The sequence below is a fragment of the Molossus molossus genome, unplaced genomic scaffold (genome assembly GCF_014108415.1).
Source record: "Molossus molossus isolate mMolMol1 unplaced genomic scaffold, mMolMol1.p scaffold_m16_p_11, whole genome shotgun sequence".
In the NCBI taxonomy this organism is placed as follows: Eukaryota; Metazoa; Chordata; class Mammalia; order Chiroptera; family Molossidae; genus Molossus; species Molossus molossus.
Genome location: NW_023425346.1, coordinates 32,824,060 through 32,846,435, shown reverse-complemented (window position 1 = coordinate 32,846,435; position 22,376 = coordinate 32,824,060). Strand labels below are relative to the sequence as shown.

Below are 22,376 nucleotides of genomic sequence, written 5' to 3'. Positions count from 1 at the left end.
TCCCTATCCAAGTGTCACCAAGTAGCATACATTCCGCAAATACTAATATTACTGGATTCCCAATCTCAGCAAAAGCAACTCCATTAAAAAATTATCTTAAATCCAAAATTTGGAATCCTCTTCAACTTGTCCCCTTTTTCTCAGCTGCAACCAATGGATAGCTATGCAGTGTTGATTCCTCAGAGTTCTCCTGACCTTAGTTCAGGCTCTCATGTTCTTTCTCATGGACACAGCAGTAGTCTCCTATCCTGTTGATCCAATTCCTATCCCACACCCTTCCAACCTACCCTGTGAAGCCAGAGGATCTTCCCAAGACACAAATCTGATAATGCCATGACTCTACTTAAATCTGCCCAGCTGCTTCTAGTTGCTTCTAGGATTACGCCTACCTAAGTATTGCACTGAAGGTTGACTATGATCTGACCCTGTCAACCTCCAACTTAATCTCTTGATTACTTGTGGGTCTCCCAAACTGCTCATAGTGTTTTGGATTCCATATGTCTGTTCACCCTGCTTCCTTTGCCTGAAATGTCCTCACCCATCTACATCTTTTCCTGGCATTCAGGGCAATACCTACTCATGTTTCAAATCACAGTTCAAACATCATCTCTGCCTTCTATGAAGTTATTCCTGACAGCCTCCTGCCATACTGTTGCTCACTGGCTCGTTTAATCTTCCACCTGCACTTGATGGATGATTTACTATCATGGCAAATATTAATTCACATGGTTCCCGATCTCAAAAAGCTTACAATCATCATTGAACCAGAAATCTTGTTATATAACCTGGACAAGTAAGCCAAACAAAAGAAAAATCATGAAGCGTGAAAAAATATTGAATTGTAAGTAACTTCCACATGGAGATCAGTGGTTCTTCTTAGAAGCCCTATGTGACTCCCAAGCTCTAGGCTGGCGTTACGTAAGTATTAGCTATATATGAACTGATTTCATTTTCACAGACGTCATGGGGCCGGGAAACATAGACTCTTGGGCTGTATAAAGCCATGAAATCAATACCAGCTAACATCACACACCTCATCAAATTAGCCTGACCAAATATAACAGGCCAATTTTTTTAATCCTTACCTGAGGCTATTTTTCCATTCATTTTCAGACAGAGTGGGAAGAAGAGAGACAGAAATATTGATGTGAGAGACACACATTGACTGGCTGCCTCCTGCACGACCCCGACCAGGGCTAGGGACCGAACTGCAACCGAGGTACGTGTCCTTGACCAGAACTGAACCCGCCACTCCTTGGTCTGAGGGCCAACACTCTAACCACTGAGCCAAACTGGCCAGGGCAACAGACTAATTTTTAAGTTGATAATTTTGTATGGCCCCAATGAAAGGTTCCCCACCTCTGGGAGGTGGGCACTATTATTATTCCTGTTTTAGAAGTAAGAAAACCAAAAGCATAAAGAGACTAAGTAACTTGTCCAATATGACCCAACTAGAAATATCAGTATGAATAAAGTATAAGCTTCAGTTAATTAAAACAAAAAAGTTGATAAATAAAAATTATATACAATTTTAAATAAGTTCTTTTATATATAAATATATAGCTATATTACACACACGCACATTTATATGTGTGTTAAGGGCTGGTACACAAAGAAAAATGTAAGTGCCCTATGCTCGAAACCAGTAAGTCATGAATAATAAACTAAGATACAAAGAACATAAGACTGTATTTCTTGGGGTGAGGAGAATCCATGAAATGGATCAATAAGTTAATGAACAAAATTAAATGACCCCTGAACCCTGGTCAGGTGCCTATGTACCTTTCTCCAAAGTCCCTCTCCCCTCGCCTTTTCTCCTCCCACATGGTTGGCTCGGGACCATCCAATGGAAGGCCGGCTCTGCGTACCCTACTGTGCGCGTGCGCAGCGTCGTGTTGACGCTTCTTTCCATCGATGTGCTCGGAAGCAACTCCTTCGGTCTAGTCATTGCCAGCGTTGGCGCCGCGCCCGCTGCGCTGGCAGCCGCCATCTTCACGGCGGGCAGAGTCGGGTCTGCGACTGCTGGAGGCGGTGGTGGTGACGGGTATGGATGGTTTCCGCCCGCGGTAGCCCCTCCAAATGCGCCTTTTCTCGGGCCACAGCTCTCGGTATTGCCCCTGTTCCCGCAGGGCCATGTCTCTGTCCCCAGTCGCCCTGCCACTCTGGCTTCAGACTCTTTTTCGCTCCCTCACTCTTCCGCTCGACTCGAACCTTTGTCTGGAGCTGTTGTCGGCAGCCCTGACCGCCTGTGTTCGACAGCGGCGCCGACCCTCGGGACTCCCCACTGCTGCCGGCCGCCCGAGGGTTTCCAGGGCGGGAGCGCGCTGGCTGGGCCTCGGGCGGGGTCTGTGCCCGGGTGGGGGCAGAGCTGCGACTTCGGTCCCGGCCCGACCGGGGGACGCCGGGGAGCAGCCAGTGGACGTAACCGGCGTCTGTTGTTAGAGTTAATCCTTCACTGGCCTGTTTTGTTTGTCCTTTCCCAGGATAACTTTACCAAAGGAAAGAACCCCTGCGTGCGCCCCCTCCGCCAGAAATGGCCAGTGTGAGTAAAGGGGTCTCCGAAGGGGCGGCCCAGTGAAATACTCGTTTGGGGACTTGTTAGGAGAAGTCGGAGGGGCGGGCTGGCATCGTCGGCATAATGTTTTTCGTGCTTGGACTTGGTGCAGCGGTTTTCAACTGGTGTGCCGCAAGAATTTTTAAAACGTGCAGTTCCTATTTACTGAACTTTTTCTTTGGAGTGTCACGTTTAAAAATGACCATAGCCAACACAACAGCTGTCCAGTGTGAATGAATCAAAATTATACCTATTTTTTTTTTGGTGAGAGGTGCAAGCTACCTGTATTTTAGATGTGCTGCAGAATTTTAGTAATTAGTTTATGTGGGCCACCAGATGGGAAAGGTTGAAAATCGCTGACTTAATGGAAAATGTCAGGGGAAGCAAGGGTGTGAGTTATTGTTGGTGCGCTTTGAAGGTGGTGTGAACATTCTTTTCAGTACACGTGTACTTATTTCTACAAATTCAGTTTTAGAAAAACATTCAGAGCCAGCATCCTTTCGATGTTTTTTAAAAAGACATTCTTTCAGTACATATTTAGAATCCATTTTTAGTTTTTTTTTGTTAGCCAAACCGAAGGTTTTGCAGCAGTTTTAGTACAGCAAGGAATTTTCTAAATCCTACAAAATGAGAGCAAGAGGTATTATTCTCATAGACCAGAGATATTTATTAACTGGAACTTTGCAGTGATTAGTCAGATACATCCCAGCATAAGGAGGTCATATAGTAGGGGACAACATAAGTGAAAACAGCTACAATAAAAGTAGGAAGTAGCCCTGGCCAGTTTGGCCCAGCAGTTGGAGTGTCTGCCGTGGACCAGAGTCTTGGGTTCAGTTCCCATCAAGGGTGATCTGTCTGGTCTGTCTGGCCCTGGTCCGGGCCCTTCAGGAAGGCGACCAATCAGTGTATCTTTCTCATCAATGCCGTCCCCCCCCCCCCCCCCCAGTATCTGAAGATAAATGGAAAAATATCCTCAGGTGATGATTGTTTTTTTAAAAAGTAGGATGTAATCTTTTATTATTTTTTTAATCCTCACCCGAGGTTATTTTTCTGTTTATCTTCAGATTGACTGGGAGGGAGTTTATCTTCAGATAGAGTGGGAGGGAGGGAGAGAGAAAAACACATTGACTGGTTGCCTCCTGCATGACCAGGACCAGGGCCGGGGATGAACTGCAACCAAAGTATGTGCCCTTGACTGGAATCGAACCCACCACTCTTTGGTCTGCGGGCTGACGCTCTAACTGCTGAGCCCAACTGGCCAGGGTGGAAGTAAGTTTTTAAAAGCTACCTACACAAAGGTGCAGTGTGGATTCAGCTTTGTGCAGAGGGCACAAAGTAGGGCCTGGAATCACTTAATCTGAAAAGCATTTAATTTGAGTTTTGAAAGGCAAATGGGATTTAGATAATCTAAGGCTTAGGTGGGAAGAACAGGAGTTATATTCATAGATACTCCCCTTTCAAAATCAAGTCACTGTTGCCCTCCTGAGTATAAGATATGTGGGTGAGATTAGTGGGAAATAAGTTTGGATTGTGGAATTCTGATAAAAGTAATAGAGAGCCTTGAATGCCAAACTCAGTAATTTAGACTGTATTCTTTAACCATGGTGATTTAATCAGAGCTCTGTTGGGAAGATTAATATGGCAACATTACCCAGGATAGTATTTCTGTAATTGAACATGATATATTAAGTGAGAGTCAAATAATGTGATTATGGGGACAAGTTATAAAAGTAGACTACTAGTTTTGGCCATGTTTTAAGGTGAATTTTTACCTAACCATAGCCACAGAAAGGGAACATTGTGAAGAAGCATGTGATACTCTCAAAAGAGAGGCGTTTAATCAGAATAGAATGCTGATATTTGACCTGGCTTTATAAATTAGTTCAGCAGGGTAAATAATTTGAAAGCTGCTTTATAAATCCTTTTATTGTTAGAAAGGGGGTCATATAAAATAGATTTTATTTTTAATATTCAAATATACTTTTATTTTTTAATATGTTTTTATTGGTTTTTTTTTTTAGAGATGAAGGGGGGGGAGAGAGAGAGAGAAACATCCATGTGAGAGAGAAACATTGATCAGATGCCTCCTACTGGGGATTGAGACCACAACCTGGGCACCTGCCCTGACCAGGAATCGACCCTGGACCTCTCGGTCCATGGGACAACGCTCATTCCACTGAGCCACACCAGCCAGGCTCATATATACTTTTAAAATTTTCTGTTAGTTCATATGCATTGTAAACACTGAATAGATGTTAGTAATTATACATGCAGATTATTAGCATACAAAGCAAAGATCATAAATGTCCATGCGTCAGTGGCTAGACAGGTAAATTAAAAGGCCTTGGTGGGGATTTTGACAAACTGAAATGCCCTTTTTTTTTTTCCTTTATTGATCTTAGAGAGAGAGGAAGTGAGACAGAGAGAGAGAGATAAACATCGATGAGAATTGGCTGCTTCCTGCATGCTCCCCACTGGAGATTGGGCCCACAACCTAGGCATGTGTCCAGACTGGGAATCAAACCAGTGACCTCTTGGTGATGGGTCCTGAAATGCCCATTTCTGATATAAAGGGAGCAGCCTTCCTTAGCTACAGTGATTTGTTGCTAACTAACGCCTTCGGAAATGTGAATCCAGTGCTGCCAGATCTTCAAGAACAGCCCAAAATCTGGACCTTTTGTGTGAAATCTCACAATATCTCATGTTGATATTCAATTCAAATTTCTTGTAGTACTGTGGATCACACAAAAATGTATGTGGATGCATGTGCATGTGTTTCATAGATGACCAGTTTTCAGTCTTTGGTATAGTCTGAAACAAAAAACAGATGACCAAAAACAGGATTTAGGCCTAAGATGGACCTAAAAGATTTTCTGTTTATATGCTAATAAGAGTTTTAAAATGAAATCTCAGTACATTATCATTTTGCCAAGTTTAGAGTCCAAGGTTTGTTTGAAGTTAGTCACGTATAAAATATATATACTTATCCTCAAACTAAAATAAACTGGCAGTTCTAATTTAGGGCTATTGTATTGGCTGCATCTGTTAATTATTATGTTCATCAGCTGACCCAATGTCATAAAATCTGTCAAGTTTCCACAAAATATTTTATTTCCACAGTAAAAGATTTGAGAATCATAGATTGGAGGGTAAAAGTTTGAAACAAACTAGTATTGTCATCGCTCTCTCTCAGTGGACAAAGTAAATACTGGTTTATTTTGCCAATGAAATGAAAGTTGATAATTAGATTTTTCTTAGGGAATAAAACTCACATTTTATTATATAACTTTTGTTTAAAGTTTTACCATCAAGAAAAATGAATATAGTGTCTAGTGGCCTGGTACTTAGAGGCTAAAATAATTGTTAATACAATTACACAATTTCTAATTGTGTAATATTATTAATACAGTTCCTCATGTTGTATGTGGGCGTATCTGCATGAGGGCGGACCTGCCTGGAGACGGATAGAGGAGAGGTGTCTCAGTTCCTAAGACCATTGGAAAACACATATTTCAAGACAAATAGGTGTTTTCCGGTGGTCTTAGGCGACCCCTGTGAAAGGTCATTTGACCACCAAAGGGGTTGTGACCCACAGGTTGAGAACCGCTGCTCTAGAGACATGCCTTGCACGTAGGAGACACATAGAGAAGGTTCTAGTCCAGGTCTTTAAGACAGAGTTGTAATATTTAAGGCTTACAGTGCGAGGGAAAAGGGCATTTTAGCAAAATAAATCTTTTGACAGTGTAAAAGAAGGCAGAGAAATATGAGAAATGTGGGGTAGATATTTTTATGTGACTAAAGAGTGGAGTAAGGGAAGGGAGGGTAAAATTAGTTAGAAATTATGTCAGAGAAATAGACTAGTTTGGACATTCTGTTGTACTTACAGTAAGAAAGTCATAAAGAACGTGTGTTGGATTTCAGAATGCTATGTGAAAAGAAAAAAGGAATGATTGATTCTGAAGCATCATATGGCTAGACTATTGCAGCATCCTGGTAACTAGTTTTTTGTTCATTTTTTATCCTCACCCAAGGACATTTTTGTATTTATCTTCAGATAGAATGGGAGGGAGAGAGAGACACACACACACACATCGACTGGTTGCCACCCACACGACCCAAACCAGGGCCGGGGACAAACTGCAACCATGCCCTTAGCGGGATCCGAACCCGGGACTCTGTGGTCTGCAGGCCTATGCTCTAACCACTAGGAAAAACCAGCCAGGGTATGGTAACTAGTGTTCATACCACCTCTCTAACCCCACTCCAATCCATTCTCTATGCTACCCTTAGTGGTACATTTCTTAAAATATCCCATATTTTATATCCGTTTACTCCATTCATTGCCTACAGAATAAAATTCTGATTTATTTTCTTGATGTAACAGGCCTATGACTGTCTGTATCAAATATAAAGCCTTTAGAGTTGCCCACAGGTTAACTTTAAAGACTGTTTTCTACTGCACTTTTATATCCTCCCTCACTGAACTTGTCTTTGAATATACCTTTTATGGTTTCATACCTTTGTTCCTGAAATGCCACTTTCCCCAGCAAGTTTCTGTTATTTCTGCAAAACCTAGTATATCCTCCTTGAAACTTTTTTTCTTTTCCTTCAAGGATCTCTCAATTATTCAAATCTGTAATTTATAGATGACATGATATTTGTTCTTATAATTTTCCACTAATCTAAAAGTTGGGAATATTTTTCCTTTATGTAAAGGGCCAGGTAATAAATATTTTAGGCTTTGTGGCCATTGAGTGTCTGTGCAACTACTTAAGTCTGTCATTGTGGTGTGAAAGTAGCCATAGACAACACATAAATAAATGGGTGTGACTGTGTTACAATTAAACTTTATTTACCAAAAGAAACAGCAGGCTGTATTGGGCTATAGTTACCCAAGTATTTCACTAGAAGTTGATGTATTTACACAGTCATTCATTGTAACACTTCAGAATCTAGGAAATGAACTTAGGAGCAGAAGATGTACCATAAAGGTATGTGCTAAAATGGAAGAAAGAGGGCATTGCCATAAAACCAAGAGGAAAGATGGCATGGGAAATCATTGGCGCAAGTTATAGTGGTAAAAGAAGAAAAGAGTTAGAAAATAACAGGTTTTGATCCTAGGAAAGATTTTGAAAGTTCTGTGTTTTGAGAATAGAAGAATCTTAATTACTTGGGCTACGTTTTTAATGCCACTAAATCGGGCAATTTTTAGAGGTTCCCATTCTCTTTAGTGTAGCACTCTTAATTCTGCCCTTTATTGGAAAAGCCATATACTTTTACCCGTAGTAACATATAACTTGTTTGTTTAATATTCGTGTTTATTTTTTTAATTATTAACATGCATAATGCTTGTCATAAAATAGGTACGCAGTGGTAAAATAAATGTTGGTTTTAAAATAAATATCGCAGTGTGACAATTTTCTAGAGGTTGTCTATGTAAATATAACATTTATATCCAGAAAAAAATAATTTAAAATTTTGTGTCATTTTTAGGTGCTCTGTAAGAGAGCCAGACTGGTTTCCTATCTCCCAGGATTTTACTCTTTAGTTAAAAGGGTTGTCATTCCCAAAGCTTTTTCAACTGCAGGATCTTCAGGTTCTGATGAGTCTCATGTGGCCACTGCACCTCCGGATATATGTAAGTGAAAGTTATTATTGCTTTACTTATAATTGTTTCAAAACATTTTGAGTTGTGTTTCCTATATTTCTTTTTGATGTTTTACAGATTTTCTAAAGTTGAGTTTATCCCATTGAAAGTAGACTCAGAGCTCTGCCTAAATAACTTTATCAGGAAGCTACAGCGTTAAAAAAAAATGAATATTGGTTTCTAAAACTTTATTAAACATTAGTTTCTTTCTATCTTTAAACACATACAGTTTTCCCTGAAACAAATAGTTTAATCCTGTTAACACGGTTACTACTTTTTGCCATTCTTTGCTGAATGTCTTAAATATAGCTGGCACTTTTTAAATATAAATGTTTATTGAATCAGTAACTTACCCACTATCTACAAAGTCTGCCTTTTCTAATCCATCTTGCACACCACTATTATATTAATCATTCTAAGACATTTTAATTCTGTCACTTCCTTGATAAACCTTGGTTTACTGCTTTCAGTAACAGTTCCCAAAATATCCCAAGCTATGAAAAATTTTCCAGGTCTTAACAAAATTTTTTAAGTTACATGATTAGGTGAATTTGAAAAATGTTGTGTGTTACAGTCCTATCTTAGAGGTTTATCTGCACACTAAAATATTATAGGAGGCCTCTTAGGAACTTAAAGTAACATATCCTAAAGGGATTGGGCATGGAATCTTTTTTTCTTGCTACACGTTACTTACTGTGTACTGTAAGTTCACTTGGGCATTCAAAGCCTTCCCCTGTTTTCTTGCCCCAGTTTTATAACTCCATTTCTGATTACTTTCCAACTTACATCATCTGAAGGCTAGACATGTATGTATAATAAATGAAAGATTTGTCATTCAGAATATATAAAGGGTTTGTATCCTGAATATATAAAAAAAGTTTTAGAGACCAATAGGAAAAAGACAACTGAGTTGAAAACCAAACAAAAATTTTAAAATGTATATGAACAGCCTTGGCCAGTTTGGCTCAGCAGTTAGAGCGTTGACCTGCGGTCTGGAAAGACCCGGGTTTGGTTCCTGCCAAGGTCATGTACCTGGGTTTGCAGTTTGTCCCCAGCCCTGGTTGGGTCGTGTGGGTGGCAGCCACTCGATGTGTCCCTTTCACGTCGATGTTTCTCTCTCTGTCTCTTCCTCTCTGTCCCTCCCACTCTATCTGAACAACAACAACAACAAAAATACCAATTGTTGGTTTAAAAATAAAAAGTGTGTGAACAGACTATTCCTGGAAAAGAAAACCTAAATGAACAGTGAATATGACATTAACACAGGATATTTATTTTCTTTCAAGAGACTATTAATGTGAATAGTCTTTAAAACCCATCTTGCCCTCTCTTTCTCTCCCTCCCACTCTCTCTGAACAAAATAAATAAATAAATAAAACCCATCTTGTTCAAAAATAGTTAATATGTTTTAGCTTGTGAACTGACTTCAGTCAATCATTAATGTCTGTCAGCCTTATTATTCAAGGTGGTCTTTAGACTAATAAAATCAATATCATCTGGGAACTTGATGGAAATGAAGCATCTTGAGCCTCACTCCAGACCTACTAAGTCAGAATCTGCATTTTTAGAAGATCTTCAATTATTTTTTTTGACATTTTATACTACTTTTTTTCTCACTTGAAGATATGATTTTATTGATTTTTAGAGAGAGAGAAACATCAGTGTGAGAGAGAACCATTGTACGCTCCCCACAACCAAAGTATGTGCTCTGACTGGGAATAAAACCCACAACCCTTTGGTGTATGAGATGATGCTCTAACCAACTGAGCCACCTGGCCAGGGCTATAATGATTCTTAAATACTTAAAAGTTTAAGAAGTATTAGGCTAGAGTGTTTGGGTTGAGAGTTATGAGACAGTGTCTAGGTTGAAGAGGAAAGAGTTTTACGTTTGATGGATGATTTTCGTCCTAGTTGTCGAAGAGGGATATGATGACACAATCTGGTGATCGAGCAGCCATATTGACATGACCATTTTTAGTCATTCAGTTTGGACGGAGTATTAAAAAGTATTTTTATTGCCAACTGATGTCTTCAGCAGTTGTCCCTTTCTGTAAACATAATTTCTACTGTTAAATATTTCTTTGTTTAGTTTTCTACTTCATTCTTTACTGGATCTTTTTGAAATTTTCACAAGTTAGGGTATTTTTAAAAAGTGAATGATGTAGCCCTGGCCGGTTTGGCTCAGCGGTTAGAGCGTCGGCCTGCGGTCCTGAGAGACCCGGGTTCGTTTCCCGCTAAGGGCGCGTACCTCAGTTGCAGTTTGTCCCCGGCCCTGGTCGGTTGTGTGGGTGGCAGCCACTCGATGTGTTCCTTTCACGTCGATGTTTCTCTCTCTCTCTCTCTGTTCCTCTCTCTCCCTCCCACTCTACCTGAACAGAAAATGGAAAAATGTCCTCGGGTGAGGATAAAAAAAAAAAAAAAAAAGTGAATGATGTAAAGCGGTCTGTTCTTCTGTAAGTATTTAATTCATGTTAACTCGTGTGACTAAACGCCATTATGTCACATTGATTTATACAAGATTGTTCTCAGCCCATTGTTTTGGGCCACCAGATAGCAGCAGCTCCATGCCCCCCGCCCCCCCCCCAATAACTATCAAGCATTATATAGTATGGATTACAGAATTTTATTGAAACGTTCTCCTAATAATGGACTTGCCCGGGAACTGGTAGCTGATTGCTTTGATTAGTAATTTGGAAATGACTTACTAATTTATATTCACACAGGAAAGCACATTTCAAGTCTATTATTTAGGTGAAAAAATACCTAATTCTAAGATGAGCGTTCATTATTTCAGTCTCCCAGTATACACTTGACTGTTAAGGAGAAAATGATTCATTTTTTTGTTTCTTTTCAGGTTCTCGAACAGTATGGCCAGATGAAGTGATGGGACCATTTGGGCCTCAGGATCAGAGATTCCAGCTCCCCGGGAACATAGGTTTTGATTGTCACCTCAATGGGACCATGCCACAGAAGAAAAGCCAGGTTCATAAAACTTTACCTGATGTTCTAGCAGAACCTTTATCAAGTGAAAGACATGAGTTTGTGATGGCACAATATGTGAATGAGTTCCAGGTAAATTGTTAATGTTATACATTCTGTTTTTATAATTAATGCTATATTAATTTCTGATTACTATAAGCATTACTTTTATTGAAAAAGTAAAAGAAAAATTCTTAATTTCAATATATACAAAAACAACAAATAGATTTTTAAAACTTGGCATTGTCCTCTATAATGTTTGCTATTTTTTTACTTTATATGAGTCTTTTTTAGGTAATTAAATATTTCTTCAAAAGTCTTTTTGATAACTGCTTGTTTAATCAAATGTAGATAATTTTATTATTTCTATATTACTGAAAATTTAGATTGCCTGTTTTTCACTTTTATAAATTATAATTTATATATGGACAAAATTCCTACTATGTTCCTTTAGCCATTTAAAAACTTAAGAAAATTTTGAGACCTCAGATTCTTCAGATACAGAAATCTAAAAAGGAAAGCTTATAATTATTTTTAATACAATTTCTGAGAGGTTTTTTTTTAATGAATTTTTTTAAACTGGTATTGCGTAATGAAATTTTTAAGTGAGTTTTTAAACTGGTATTACTTCATTGCCCAATAAAGTGGAAAGCTATGTGCAATTCAGAGTTTGTGGAATCCCTGATTCTTATTATTTTTCACATTTCTACATAGTTTCAGGCTAGGTTTTTGTTTTGTTTTATTTTTATTAAAAGCAACAACCTCTTACAGTTATTATGGGTTGTAGCACATAACCTAATAATGTGACACAGTTGACCTCCCCTGACTTTTTTTATCTTAGGTAATTTCTTCTCAGTCCTCTTGGCTTCTCTTCAGCAATCACATGGTATTTCCCATACATTTCTTTTCTCCATCTTTTTATTTAGATTACTTCGTGGTCACTTATCCCCTGCTCTTCCTTTCACAGGCAGTGTTTTTATAATTTCTATTTGACATTTCTGGTTCTATATTTCTATCTGCCTTTCAAACATCTTTGTCTGGATATCTCACAAGTCCCCTGATTTTGCATATCTAATATTGAATTAGTTCTTTTCTCTCTCAAAACCTGTCCTTTTATATTATCAGGTGTATAAATGACTTAGCTATCCCCCTACTGTCTCAAGATAAAATTATACTGCCAACCTTGAATTCTCTCTCCATCATACCCCCATAAATAGTAATAAAATCTCATTGCTTTTATCTCTTAAAGTAGCTCTTAAATTATGCATGTCCTTTTTAGTATTCACTAATATTGCTAGAGTTCCATGGACTATGGAGAAAGGATAAATCTAGGTTCAAAGGTTAGCACTGGGGATGATGATGATAATCTCTGGCCCACAAAGTTATGAGGATTAAATGCGAAAGTGTATGTAAAGCAGTACGTGATTAATAAATTGGCTTTTACTAGTCTATACCTGCTTCTCCTCATTAGCTTTTTATATCTTATCTTGCTATTCCTCATTGCTTTAAAGTCAAAATTTCTTAATGTGGCATAAATGACTTTCCACAATATTGACCCTTTTCTTTCCCACCTTATCTCCCACTATTTTTTACTTTCTCTGTACTCCAATCACAGCATACTTAAAATTTTTTTTAAATACACCATGCTCTTTGACCATTGAATGCCTTTGCCACTGTTATCTTTTGCTGGACTGTTTTTCCTCCTGAATATCTAACCTATATTCCACCTATATTTTACCTATCAAACATACACATTAATTAACATGTAGCTCAGATACGATGATTTCAACCTTTTCCTGATTTCTCTCAGCAAAGCAAGTTTCTTCCCTATTTATACTGCTACAATACTTTCTTCATAACTCTGCAGCACTTTTCCTATTGGATTGCATTTATTTGTTCATCCTGTTTTTCTTCTAGCTGGAAGTAGTGAACACTGGATATTTTTTTTTACCTTTGTGTAGTGCATGTTTTTGTCAGTGTCTTACGTATAGTAGGTGCCCAGTAAATTTCAGTTGAATAAAAGCCTCTAAGCTTTTCCTATAAAGGTGGCTGTGTATTTAGTTATCTTATTTGAAAGTTAGTGTTAGTATCCCATTTTACAGATTACAGAGTGAAGGAAAAGAAAGGATAATTAGATATTACAGAATGTCATGAGGTAACATTGTGTGACACAGTTATGGTATTTTAATTAATTTCTTAGTCAACTTCTATTCATGTCAAGTCTTATTATATCAGTATATCCATTCCTGGTCTTTTTTTATTTTTAGAATTTTCAGATTTTGTATTCATCATAGAGAAAAGTTTGAGTGTATAAGACAAACTGATTTATTACCCCACCAAGAATTGGATTAGGATTATTAAAAGAAACTTTCTAAGGAAGACAGGTTGTTAACAGGCAAGATATTTTTATTTGAATTCCAGATTATTTTTTTTTTACTTAAATTTCTTTTCCCCTTAGGGTAATGATGCACCTGTTGAACAAGAAATTAACAGTGCAGAAACATACTTTGAAAGTGCCAAAGTAGAGTGTGCCATCCAAACATGTCCAGAATTGCTGAGAAGAGGTATGTTGCGCTTTTATGCATTTTACACTAATACACATTAGATGACGTCATTCACTTTTTAATGTGTTGAATAATGTGTTCTCTAGGAATTGTAATGCTTTGTGTTTTACTTAATATTTTACCGTGTCTGGAAGGAAATGATTGCATGGCTAAGATAGAGGCTTTTAAATGTCCCCTGATATGTGACCTCATGCTGCCATTGGATAGAAATAGTAGAACTTTTTTTTTTTTTTATCCTCACCTGAGGTCATTTTTCCATTTTTTGTTCAGATAGAGTGGGAGGGAGAGAGAGAGAAACATCGACGTGAAAGGGACACAGCGACTGGCTGCCACCTGCACGACCCAACCAGGGCCGGGGACAAACTGCAACTGAGGTACATGCCATTAGCGGGAACCGAAACCGGGTCTCTCCGGACCACAGACCAACGCTCTAAACACTGAGCCAAACCGGCCAGGGCGGAATAGCAGAACTTTTAATAACTTTTTCTTTGTATCTTTTCCTGAAGTCATTCCACTGATTATTACAGGTGATTATTACAGCTATAATTTTATGAGCTGATTCGTAGTCATAAGAAAAAATCTTAATGACAAACTTTTTAAAAGGATTATAAGACCAGTAACACATAACCCTTCAGATTTCATTGGTAATATTTCAGTTCATCCAACAAGAGCAGAAGTGAAGCAAAATCAAGTTTATGTCATCATTTAAAAAAATACGCATTTATAAACCTAACTTAGTACCACAAAAATTTAACTCAATCATTTTTCTAAAGAAGTATTTTCATATACGGTTTCTCTTTTTAAAAACCAAATTATTTTCTCCCTGGAATTTTTATTCTTATTTTATTTATAGATTTTCAATCACTGTTTCCAGAAATGGCCACCAACAAACTAATGGTTCTGACTGTAACACAGAAAACTAAGAATGATATGACTCTTTGGAGTGAAGAGGTAGAAAATGAAAGAGAAGTGCTCTTAGAAAAGGTAATTCTTTCAATAGGTGACAATTTAATTTTTAGGATCTTATTTAAATAGGAATAAACCAATGTTTTCAAATGCTGGGTGTCTTTTCTAACTTTTAGTAATTCACTTATTTCATTACTGAAGAATTTACATTTTTTCTAAGAATAACACCACCATAATTTTGAACCACTAAAATTCTAATATTTTCCTTAATTCTTCTGAATTTAGGTCTGTTCTAAGAAATTTGGAAAATAGGGTAAAAACAGAAAAGTACAGTAAACTCTTCATACCCATCTCTCTCTCACCCTCTGTCTGACCTTCCTCTCTCCCTCCATATCTTTTACTCTCTTTCTCTAAAACATGTCAAATAAAAAGTGAAAATTACCCCAGCTTTCTTCAAGGAGTTAATAGTAACTGTATAGTGCAATAATCATAAAAAACTATATACCCACATTTTTTTGCCTATCCTTTGCTTTTAACCTGAAGATATGTTTTGACATTTTTCTATAACATTACACATAGATATATTTCATTTTTTGGTAAAATTTACATTGTATTACATTGCATGGGAAAACCATAAATTTTTTAAGTTACTTAAAATTTTTCTTAGTAACTTATAAGTTGAAAACCAAACTTCTGCTTTTGCAGGCAGTGAATATGTTTATACGTGTATAAATATATGCATATATATTTAAATTTTTTAATCCTCACCCAAGGATATTTTTTGCATTTATCTTCAGATAGAGCAGGAGGGAGATGGGGGAAGAGAGAGAGAAACATCTATGTGAGAGCGACACATCAACTAGTTGCCACCCACACGACCCCAACCAGTGCCAGGGACAAACTGCAACCAAGGTACATGCCCTTAGCGGGAACCGAACCCGGGACTCTCCGGTCCATGGGCCGACGCGCTAACTGCTAAGCCAAACTGGCCAGGGTAGTATATATATATTTTTTATAATCCTCACTCGAGGATATTTTCCCATTTATCTTCAGATAGAGTGGGAGGGGGAGGGAGAGAAACATAGACATGAGAGAGACACATTGCCTAATTGCTTCCTGCACAACCCCAATGAGGGCCAGGGACCTAACCACAACTGGGGTACGTGCCCTAGCCTGGAATCGAACCTGCAACTGTTTGGTCTGCAGGTCGATGCTCTGACTGCTGAGCCAAACTGGCCAGGGCTGTACATGTATTCTTTATGCACACATCTATAGATTTTTAAATAAGAAATTGCTGAATTAAGGGGCATATTCATTTTAAAATTGGGTAGATGCTGCCAACTTGCCCACCAAAAAGATTGTCTAAGTTGATATGCTCTCACCCTATCTTACCTTGGATATAAGCATTTCTTTTCATTTTTACTTACTGGAGAAATGATAAGTAACTTAAAGTCTTAAATTTTAAATTTATATTATTTCTCTTAGAGTTTGTTGAGTTGTATCAATTTCATTGTCTACAAAGATAGAAAGAAATATTCCTGTTCCTGTGTGACAGGTTAGGAATAACTCGGGGAATCTTAGCTAACTATAGTTCAAAAAATTTCCTTTACTAATTTCCATGCAGGATAATGTTAGGAATTATTTTATATGTTCTTTGGGGCTGGATGTGTGATTCTCTTCATTTGTAAAAATATAATTTACACACTTAATAGTGTTTTATGATGATGACCTCATAATACTTAAAAGTCCCACATAGAGCTTTGCTAATAAATTTCATACAGTAGGTAACAACCATGAGCAAATTATGTGCTAATTAACAAAGAAATGGCAGAGAGACATAAGACATTGTTTCCGACTTGATAGAGATATGAATTTAGAGAGCTGAAATTTAAATAGGCATTAACTCAAGAAACATTTTTTTATTTATTTCAAGATAATGTTTACTAAATTTATACTTACCATCACTGTCATTTAGTCACTAAAGAGCTCTCAAATATGCATAGCATTAGTGGGCCTAATTTTTTGTCCAGTTAAAGATTCTGAGCCTCTTTTGATACTAACTCTATTATAGTTGTAAGTCAGTTTTGTTTTGTTTTTCTTTATTGATTTTTACAGAGAGAGAAGAATGGAGAGGGAGAGAGAGACAGAATTGACAGAATTGATGAGAGAGAACATCGATTAGCCACCTCCCTCATGACCCCCACTGGGGATCGGGCCCACAACCTGGGCATGTGCCCTGACCAGGAATTGAACTGGTCATGGGTCTTGGTGTATGGGTCGATGCTCAACCACCGAGCCACACCGGCCGGGCATAAGTCTGTTTTTTATAACCAATTTCAGGGCTTTGAAATGATAGCATGCTTTATCTGTGATTTTTAATTTTATAATGTCTTAAAAAAAAAAGACAGATTTCTCTATTTTAGATATGTTAGTGATTATTTTAGAACCATGTGTATTTTAGTGTCGAAGTGGGTATTTTGTGTTTTACGGTTTAAATCTATTCTGTCTTTTTCCAGCAGATGTCAGTGTGTGCTATTAATCTTAAGAGAAATACTTAAACTGGCTCTTTTTGTGATGATTTGGGTTCTTTTAGTTAACCTTTACAAAGATTTGACTGCATTGCTTTTCTCTACAGTTTTTGTATATAGCACATCTTTGCATGATATCGATATAATGACTTTTCTAGATCATATCCAGTAGTTTTCCTATTTTTAAGAATTATGAGGATTAAATACAGCAATAAGTATAAATATTAAGTATGAAGATAATCTAAAGAATACAGTGTTATGTTAATGTTTTTTATTAGTTTACAAGAAAGTAAGTTAGCTTAAGTTTTATACCTCTATAGCAGGGGTTAGCAAACTTTTTCCATAAAGCGTCAGATAGTAAATATGTTAGGCTTTGTGAGCCAAAGGGTCTCAGCTATTCAACTTTACCTTTGTATTGTTAAGGCAACCATAGACAGTATATACATGAACGGGCATGGCCATGTTCCAGTAAAACTGTATTTATACAAACAGGCAGCCAGCTAGATTTGGCCCTTGGGTTATATGTTGCTAACCCCTTATATTTAAGATATGGCTCATATTCCTAAGTTGAGAATCTCAACTGAAGTCACAGGTGTTCAGTGAAGTCTGTTTACTTTGAGTGGGCCAGAAATCCATGTCACCTAGCACTACACAATCCCTGATATCACCATTCAACTCTCAGCTGGCTTTTTCTACTGGGCCTCACAGAATCTTGCCAGGTGCATGCACAGCTCAGCTCTTGGCTATAGAACCAGGGTCAGCTGCACTGCAGACTACTGGGAGCCCTGTCTGCTCATCTCCTCCTTCCTTCTTCAGTACCCTACCCCACAAATTGCAGATGCTTGAGCTGTCCATAATTCTTATTTTCTACCTCCTCAGTGCAGTGATACCATCATTTGCTTGGAATCCACTTATTTGCCCTGTGACAAGAAGGTGTCTCCAGACAAAACTGGAAAATATGGGGAACACCTCATCTGTTTCCCTTCTGTCAAAGATTACAGCTTTCTCTGACTGTTGTTCAGGGTCTAACAGTAGTTGCCTCATATATTTTTGTCAGTTTTATCATTTTCAGCAGATGACAGGGTTGGTGCCTATTTTCTGTTATGGCTGGAAGTAGAACTGTGCCCCCTTGTTTTTAAATGTTTATGATCTGTCCTTTTTTTAACATTCTTATCTGGTCCTAATATTTGTTACTTTCTTCTTCACTGGTTAGACTTCTGATAAAGCTAATAAAGACATCATAGGCCTTAGGATGGTGAGACTAAGATTTTGAATAGATGATACTTGTACGTGGTGTGTAATGATTATACACCATACAAAATAAATGTGGGTATATAATGAAGAGTAAGCATCCTATCCAGCCCTGTACCTCATCTATCCATTTATCCTATTATTTCTTATTTCTAGGTGCCTTTTCAGAAATAGTTCATGACTCTGTGAGTGAGTGGATGCGTTTTTGAAGGGCACACAAGTATATGTTTTTAAATGTTTATTCAAATTAATGAATGATTTGGATCTTTTTAGTATGAGTATTTTGTTTTCCTTTCTTACTTTATTTCTAACATTTTCATAGTGTTACTAAATAGCAACTATAGCTTATAATTCCTGATAAATTTAGGAATTAATTGCACAGAACTGATTAGAAATAGTTCCTAAAATAAGAAATAATTTAGAGGAGAAAATATATACAGTTTAGACCGTTTGAAAGAAATGAAGTGTTATATGAACCATTAATCTTTTGGACTGGTTAAAATAATCTTACAACTTTACAGTCTGGTTTATTAGTTATGATATCTTACTGAGTTCTCTGTCTGAAACAAAAGTTATTTATTTAAAAATTTATTATAAATAGCCCTGGCCAGTTTGACTCAGTGGTTAGAGTGTCAGCTCATGGACCAGAGAGTTGCAGGTTTGCTTCTGGTCAAGGGCACATACCTCGGCTGCGGTTCATCCCCCACCCTGGTCAGTTTCATGCAGGAGGCAACCAATCGGTGTGTCCCTCTCACATCGATGTTTCTCTCTCTTTCCCTCCCTTCCTCTCACTCTATCTGAAGATAAATAGAAAAGAAAAAAAATGTCCTTGGGTGAGGATTGAAAAAAAATTATAATTTATTATAGATAAAAATCTGTAGCAATGCTATCCTGAGCATATTATTTGTGTCTTTTTCTATGCAGTTCATCAATGGTGCTAAGGAAATATGCTACGCTCTTCGAGCTGAAGGCTTTTGGGCTGACTTTATTGACCCTTCATCTGGTTTAGCAGTAAGTAATTAAATACAAAGTTTGAAAGCCAGATTATGTCACTTGAAGTAGGAATGGTTTTTCTTGTAAATTTGTTTATAACTATAACCTTGGTAAAAGTAGATCATTAAAGACGTGTTTAAAACCTTGCAATTTTACCTAAAAAAGTACCACTAAGAGTCAGTTGCATTCACAACTTGGAGGGACCTCCATCACTCACACTTAAGTTTCTTCATTATTTAAAATTTTTTAATTAAAAATAACAAAAAGCACCTGGCTGGTGTGGCACATTTGTTGAGAGTCGACCCATGCACCAAGAGGTTGCCGGTTCAATTCCCGGTTAGGGCACATGCTCAGGTTGTGGGCCGGATCCCCAGTGGAGGGGCATGTAAGAGGCAGCCAATCAATGTTTCTTTCTCTATTTCTCTCTCTCTCTCTCCCCCTCCTCCCCCTTCCTCCCTCTCTAAAATCAGTAAAGAAAAATATTTTTTTAAAAAAAGCTATTTCCAGCCTCATTATTTTACTTATATTGAATTAGTGTCTTTACTGTTTGTTAGTTGAAAATTAGTTAGCAGTAGTTTCTCTAAGGAAGAAAAAATATATTTTTAGAGTTAAGAAAATATCGATGGTAAAAGAAATATTGAAAAAAGTAACATTTTAGAAATTAACATTTATAAAGTTATATTTTGAAAATAACCATATCACATTTTAAATTCTGGATATATTTTTTTGCTTAAAAATAGTGATTTTTTAAAAATCTTAAGATAGGAATATATACTGTTTCTTCTCAAAGTCAAGTAAGATAGAGTATAGACTAAAACCGAAGAAGTTTCTCTGGATTTTAATTTTCTTGAAAATGAACCATAGGTGATTGTCCAAACTTTATTCCATCCTTAAATTAACAAGGTATGTTATGCATTTGGTTCTAGAAATTATGAAATTTGCTAGATCATTCATTTTACATTTTCAGAATGTACGGGTATTGGGGGGAGAGTAGGTATTAGGGTGGTTTTTAGGTGTTTCATGTGATCATTTTATTATTTGATTTTTTAAATATTTGGAGTATTAAAATAGATATATGTTTATGTTTGCCTGAAAATTATTGCTCCATTGTTTTTCTTGCTAATGAAAATACTTCATTTTTTAATTTCCTCCAGTTTTTTGGACCATATACAAACAACACTCTTTTTGAAACAGATGAACGCTATCGACATTTAGGATTTTCTATTGATGATCTTGGCTGCTGTAAAGTGATTCGTCATAATCTCTGGGGTACCCATGTGGTTGTAGGAAGTATTTTTACAAATGCAACACCAGACAGCCATATCATGAAGAAATTAAGTGGAAACTACTAGTAACGTCAGTTTATTTGCTGTACTATTTCTACTTAACATTTGGGTTGATCTATAAACACTGTCAAAGGCTTCAGTTTTTAAAATTTACTTATTTCTAGGTATTTATTTCAACATTTATGAATTTATAACATTGACAAGAGTTTGTGACTTTTAAATCTCAAAAGTTCATATTGTCAATAAATACATGTTAAGCACAGCCACAGTGTACAGAATGTGGTAATTAACATGTAACCATGGTATGATCTCCTATTGTTATTTCTCCCCTTTATTGGAAAAACCTTAGTTTTAATTATTTTCTCCAAAAATAAATTATACATTTGCTTATGATGGTATGGTTTTTTCATTGCAATATTTTTTAAAATATGGTTCTTAAAACTCCTAAGAAACTATAATATTAATCTTTCTAACGTGTGTGTTTGTTTTTTTTAAGAATTCAAGTGAAAATTCTAGATTTAACTTTTTCTAATTTTCTTTATTCTTGTACCAGTCTGAGTATGACTCTGAAATAATGTACATACAGGAAAAGAAGATTAAGAATAATAGTACATCTTTATGTATAAAGGCATATGAATCTCATCCTTATACATACCCAAAAAATAATTCTTAACTTCTGAAATAAATGTAGATTATTTTGAGATAAAACTGTGGCTCAGCTATCGAATCATATTTCAGTTTTAACAAACTGATACAGTGTCAAAGGCTTCAGATTTTTGTTTGTTTTTTATACTCACTCGAGGACATTTTTGCATTTATCTTCAGATAGAGCAGGAAGTAGAGAAGAAGGGGAAGAGAGAGAGAGAGAGAAACATCGATATGTGAGAGAGATACATCCACCGGTTGCCACCCATACAACCCCAACAGGGATCGGGGATGAACTGCAACCAAGGTACGTGCCCTTAGCGGGAACTGAACCCAGGACCCCCTGGTCCGCGGACTGAGGCTCTAACTGCTGAGCCAAACCGACCAGGGCAAAGGCTTCAGTTTTTAAAATTTACTTATTTCTAGGTATTCATTTCAACATTTATGAATTTACAACATTGACAAGAGTTTGTGATTTTTGAATCTCAAATGTTCATATTGTCAATGAATACATGTTAAGTACATCCACATTGTATATAGATTGTGGGCATTAACATGTAAATGTGAGCAATGCCTCATTTATGACAGATTGTTTTTACAGCATTATGAACTTTTTTTAAAAATCACCTTTTATTAGTGAGGCTTTGCCAACAGGATTAGAGACAAATCTCATGAGAACAAGTAATTTCTACCAAATGAATTGATTGAATTTTTTCAATTAAATGCCTGTTTTTAAAAGGAATACATGGAGATGACCAACCTTTAAATTTAATTTACAACTTGATTTGAAATTCTTTGCTTAGTTAACGTGTGGCTTGACAATAAGTGTTGCTTATGATTCACAAAGTAAGAGCTACAACATTTTCATTCAGTATGAGACACATGAAGTAGTTTTTGAAACTACAGTGAAAAAAAATGTATTGAAGTACACTTATTCCTTGGTCTTCTTAGGGAATTAGTTTAAGGACCCCCTACAAAATAAAAAATTTACAGGTGCCCAAGTTTCATAAAATGGCCTAGAAG

General features: G+C 36.8%; 1 protein-coding gene across 3 annotated transcripts; it reads left to right on the top strand.

Moving 5' to 3' along the window:
* Positions 1-1,961: 1,961 nt before the first annotated feature.
* MMADHC (metabolism of cobalamin associated D) lies at positions 1,962-21,058 on the top strand. Of its 3 annotated transcripts, none has more exons than XM_036254967.1 (8): positions 1,962-2,044; positions 2,484-2,542; positions 8,048-8,192; positions 11,056-11,273; positions 13,639-13,744; positions 14,619-14,728; positions 19,354-19,440; positions 20,577-21,058. In XM_036254967.1, exons 2-8 carry the CDS (start codon positions 2,534-2,536, stop codon positions 20,772-20,774), a joined length of 873 nt encoding a protein of 290 aa, XP_036110860.1. In that variant the 5' UTR covers positions 1,962-2,044; positions 2,484-2,533; the 3' UTR covers positions 20,775-21,058. The 3 variants fall into 3 exon arrangements, with proteins under 3 accessions (XP_036110860.1, XP_036110858.1, XP_036110859.1); XM_036254965.1 differs by having other exon boundaries at positions 14,598-14,728; positions 20,577-21,056; XM_036254966.1 differs by lacking the exon at positions 1,962-2,044 and adding an exon at positions 2,069-2,108 and having other exon boundaries at positions 14,598-14,728; positions 20,577-21,056.
* Positions 21,059-22,376: the final 1,318 nt, after the last annotated feature.

Coding starts and splice junctions, on each gene's coding strand:
- MMADHC (XM_036254965.1), top strand. Junction 8,193..11,055: donor CACTGCACCTCCGGATATAT/GTAAGTGAAAGT, acceptor GTTTCTTTTCAG/GTTCTCGAACAGTATGGCCA. Junction 19,441..20,576: donor ACCCTTCATCTGGTTTAGCA/GTAAGTAATTAA, acceptor AATTTCCTCCAG/TTTTTTGGACCATATACAAA.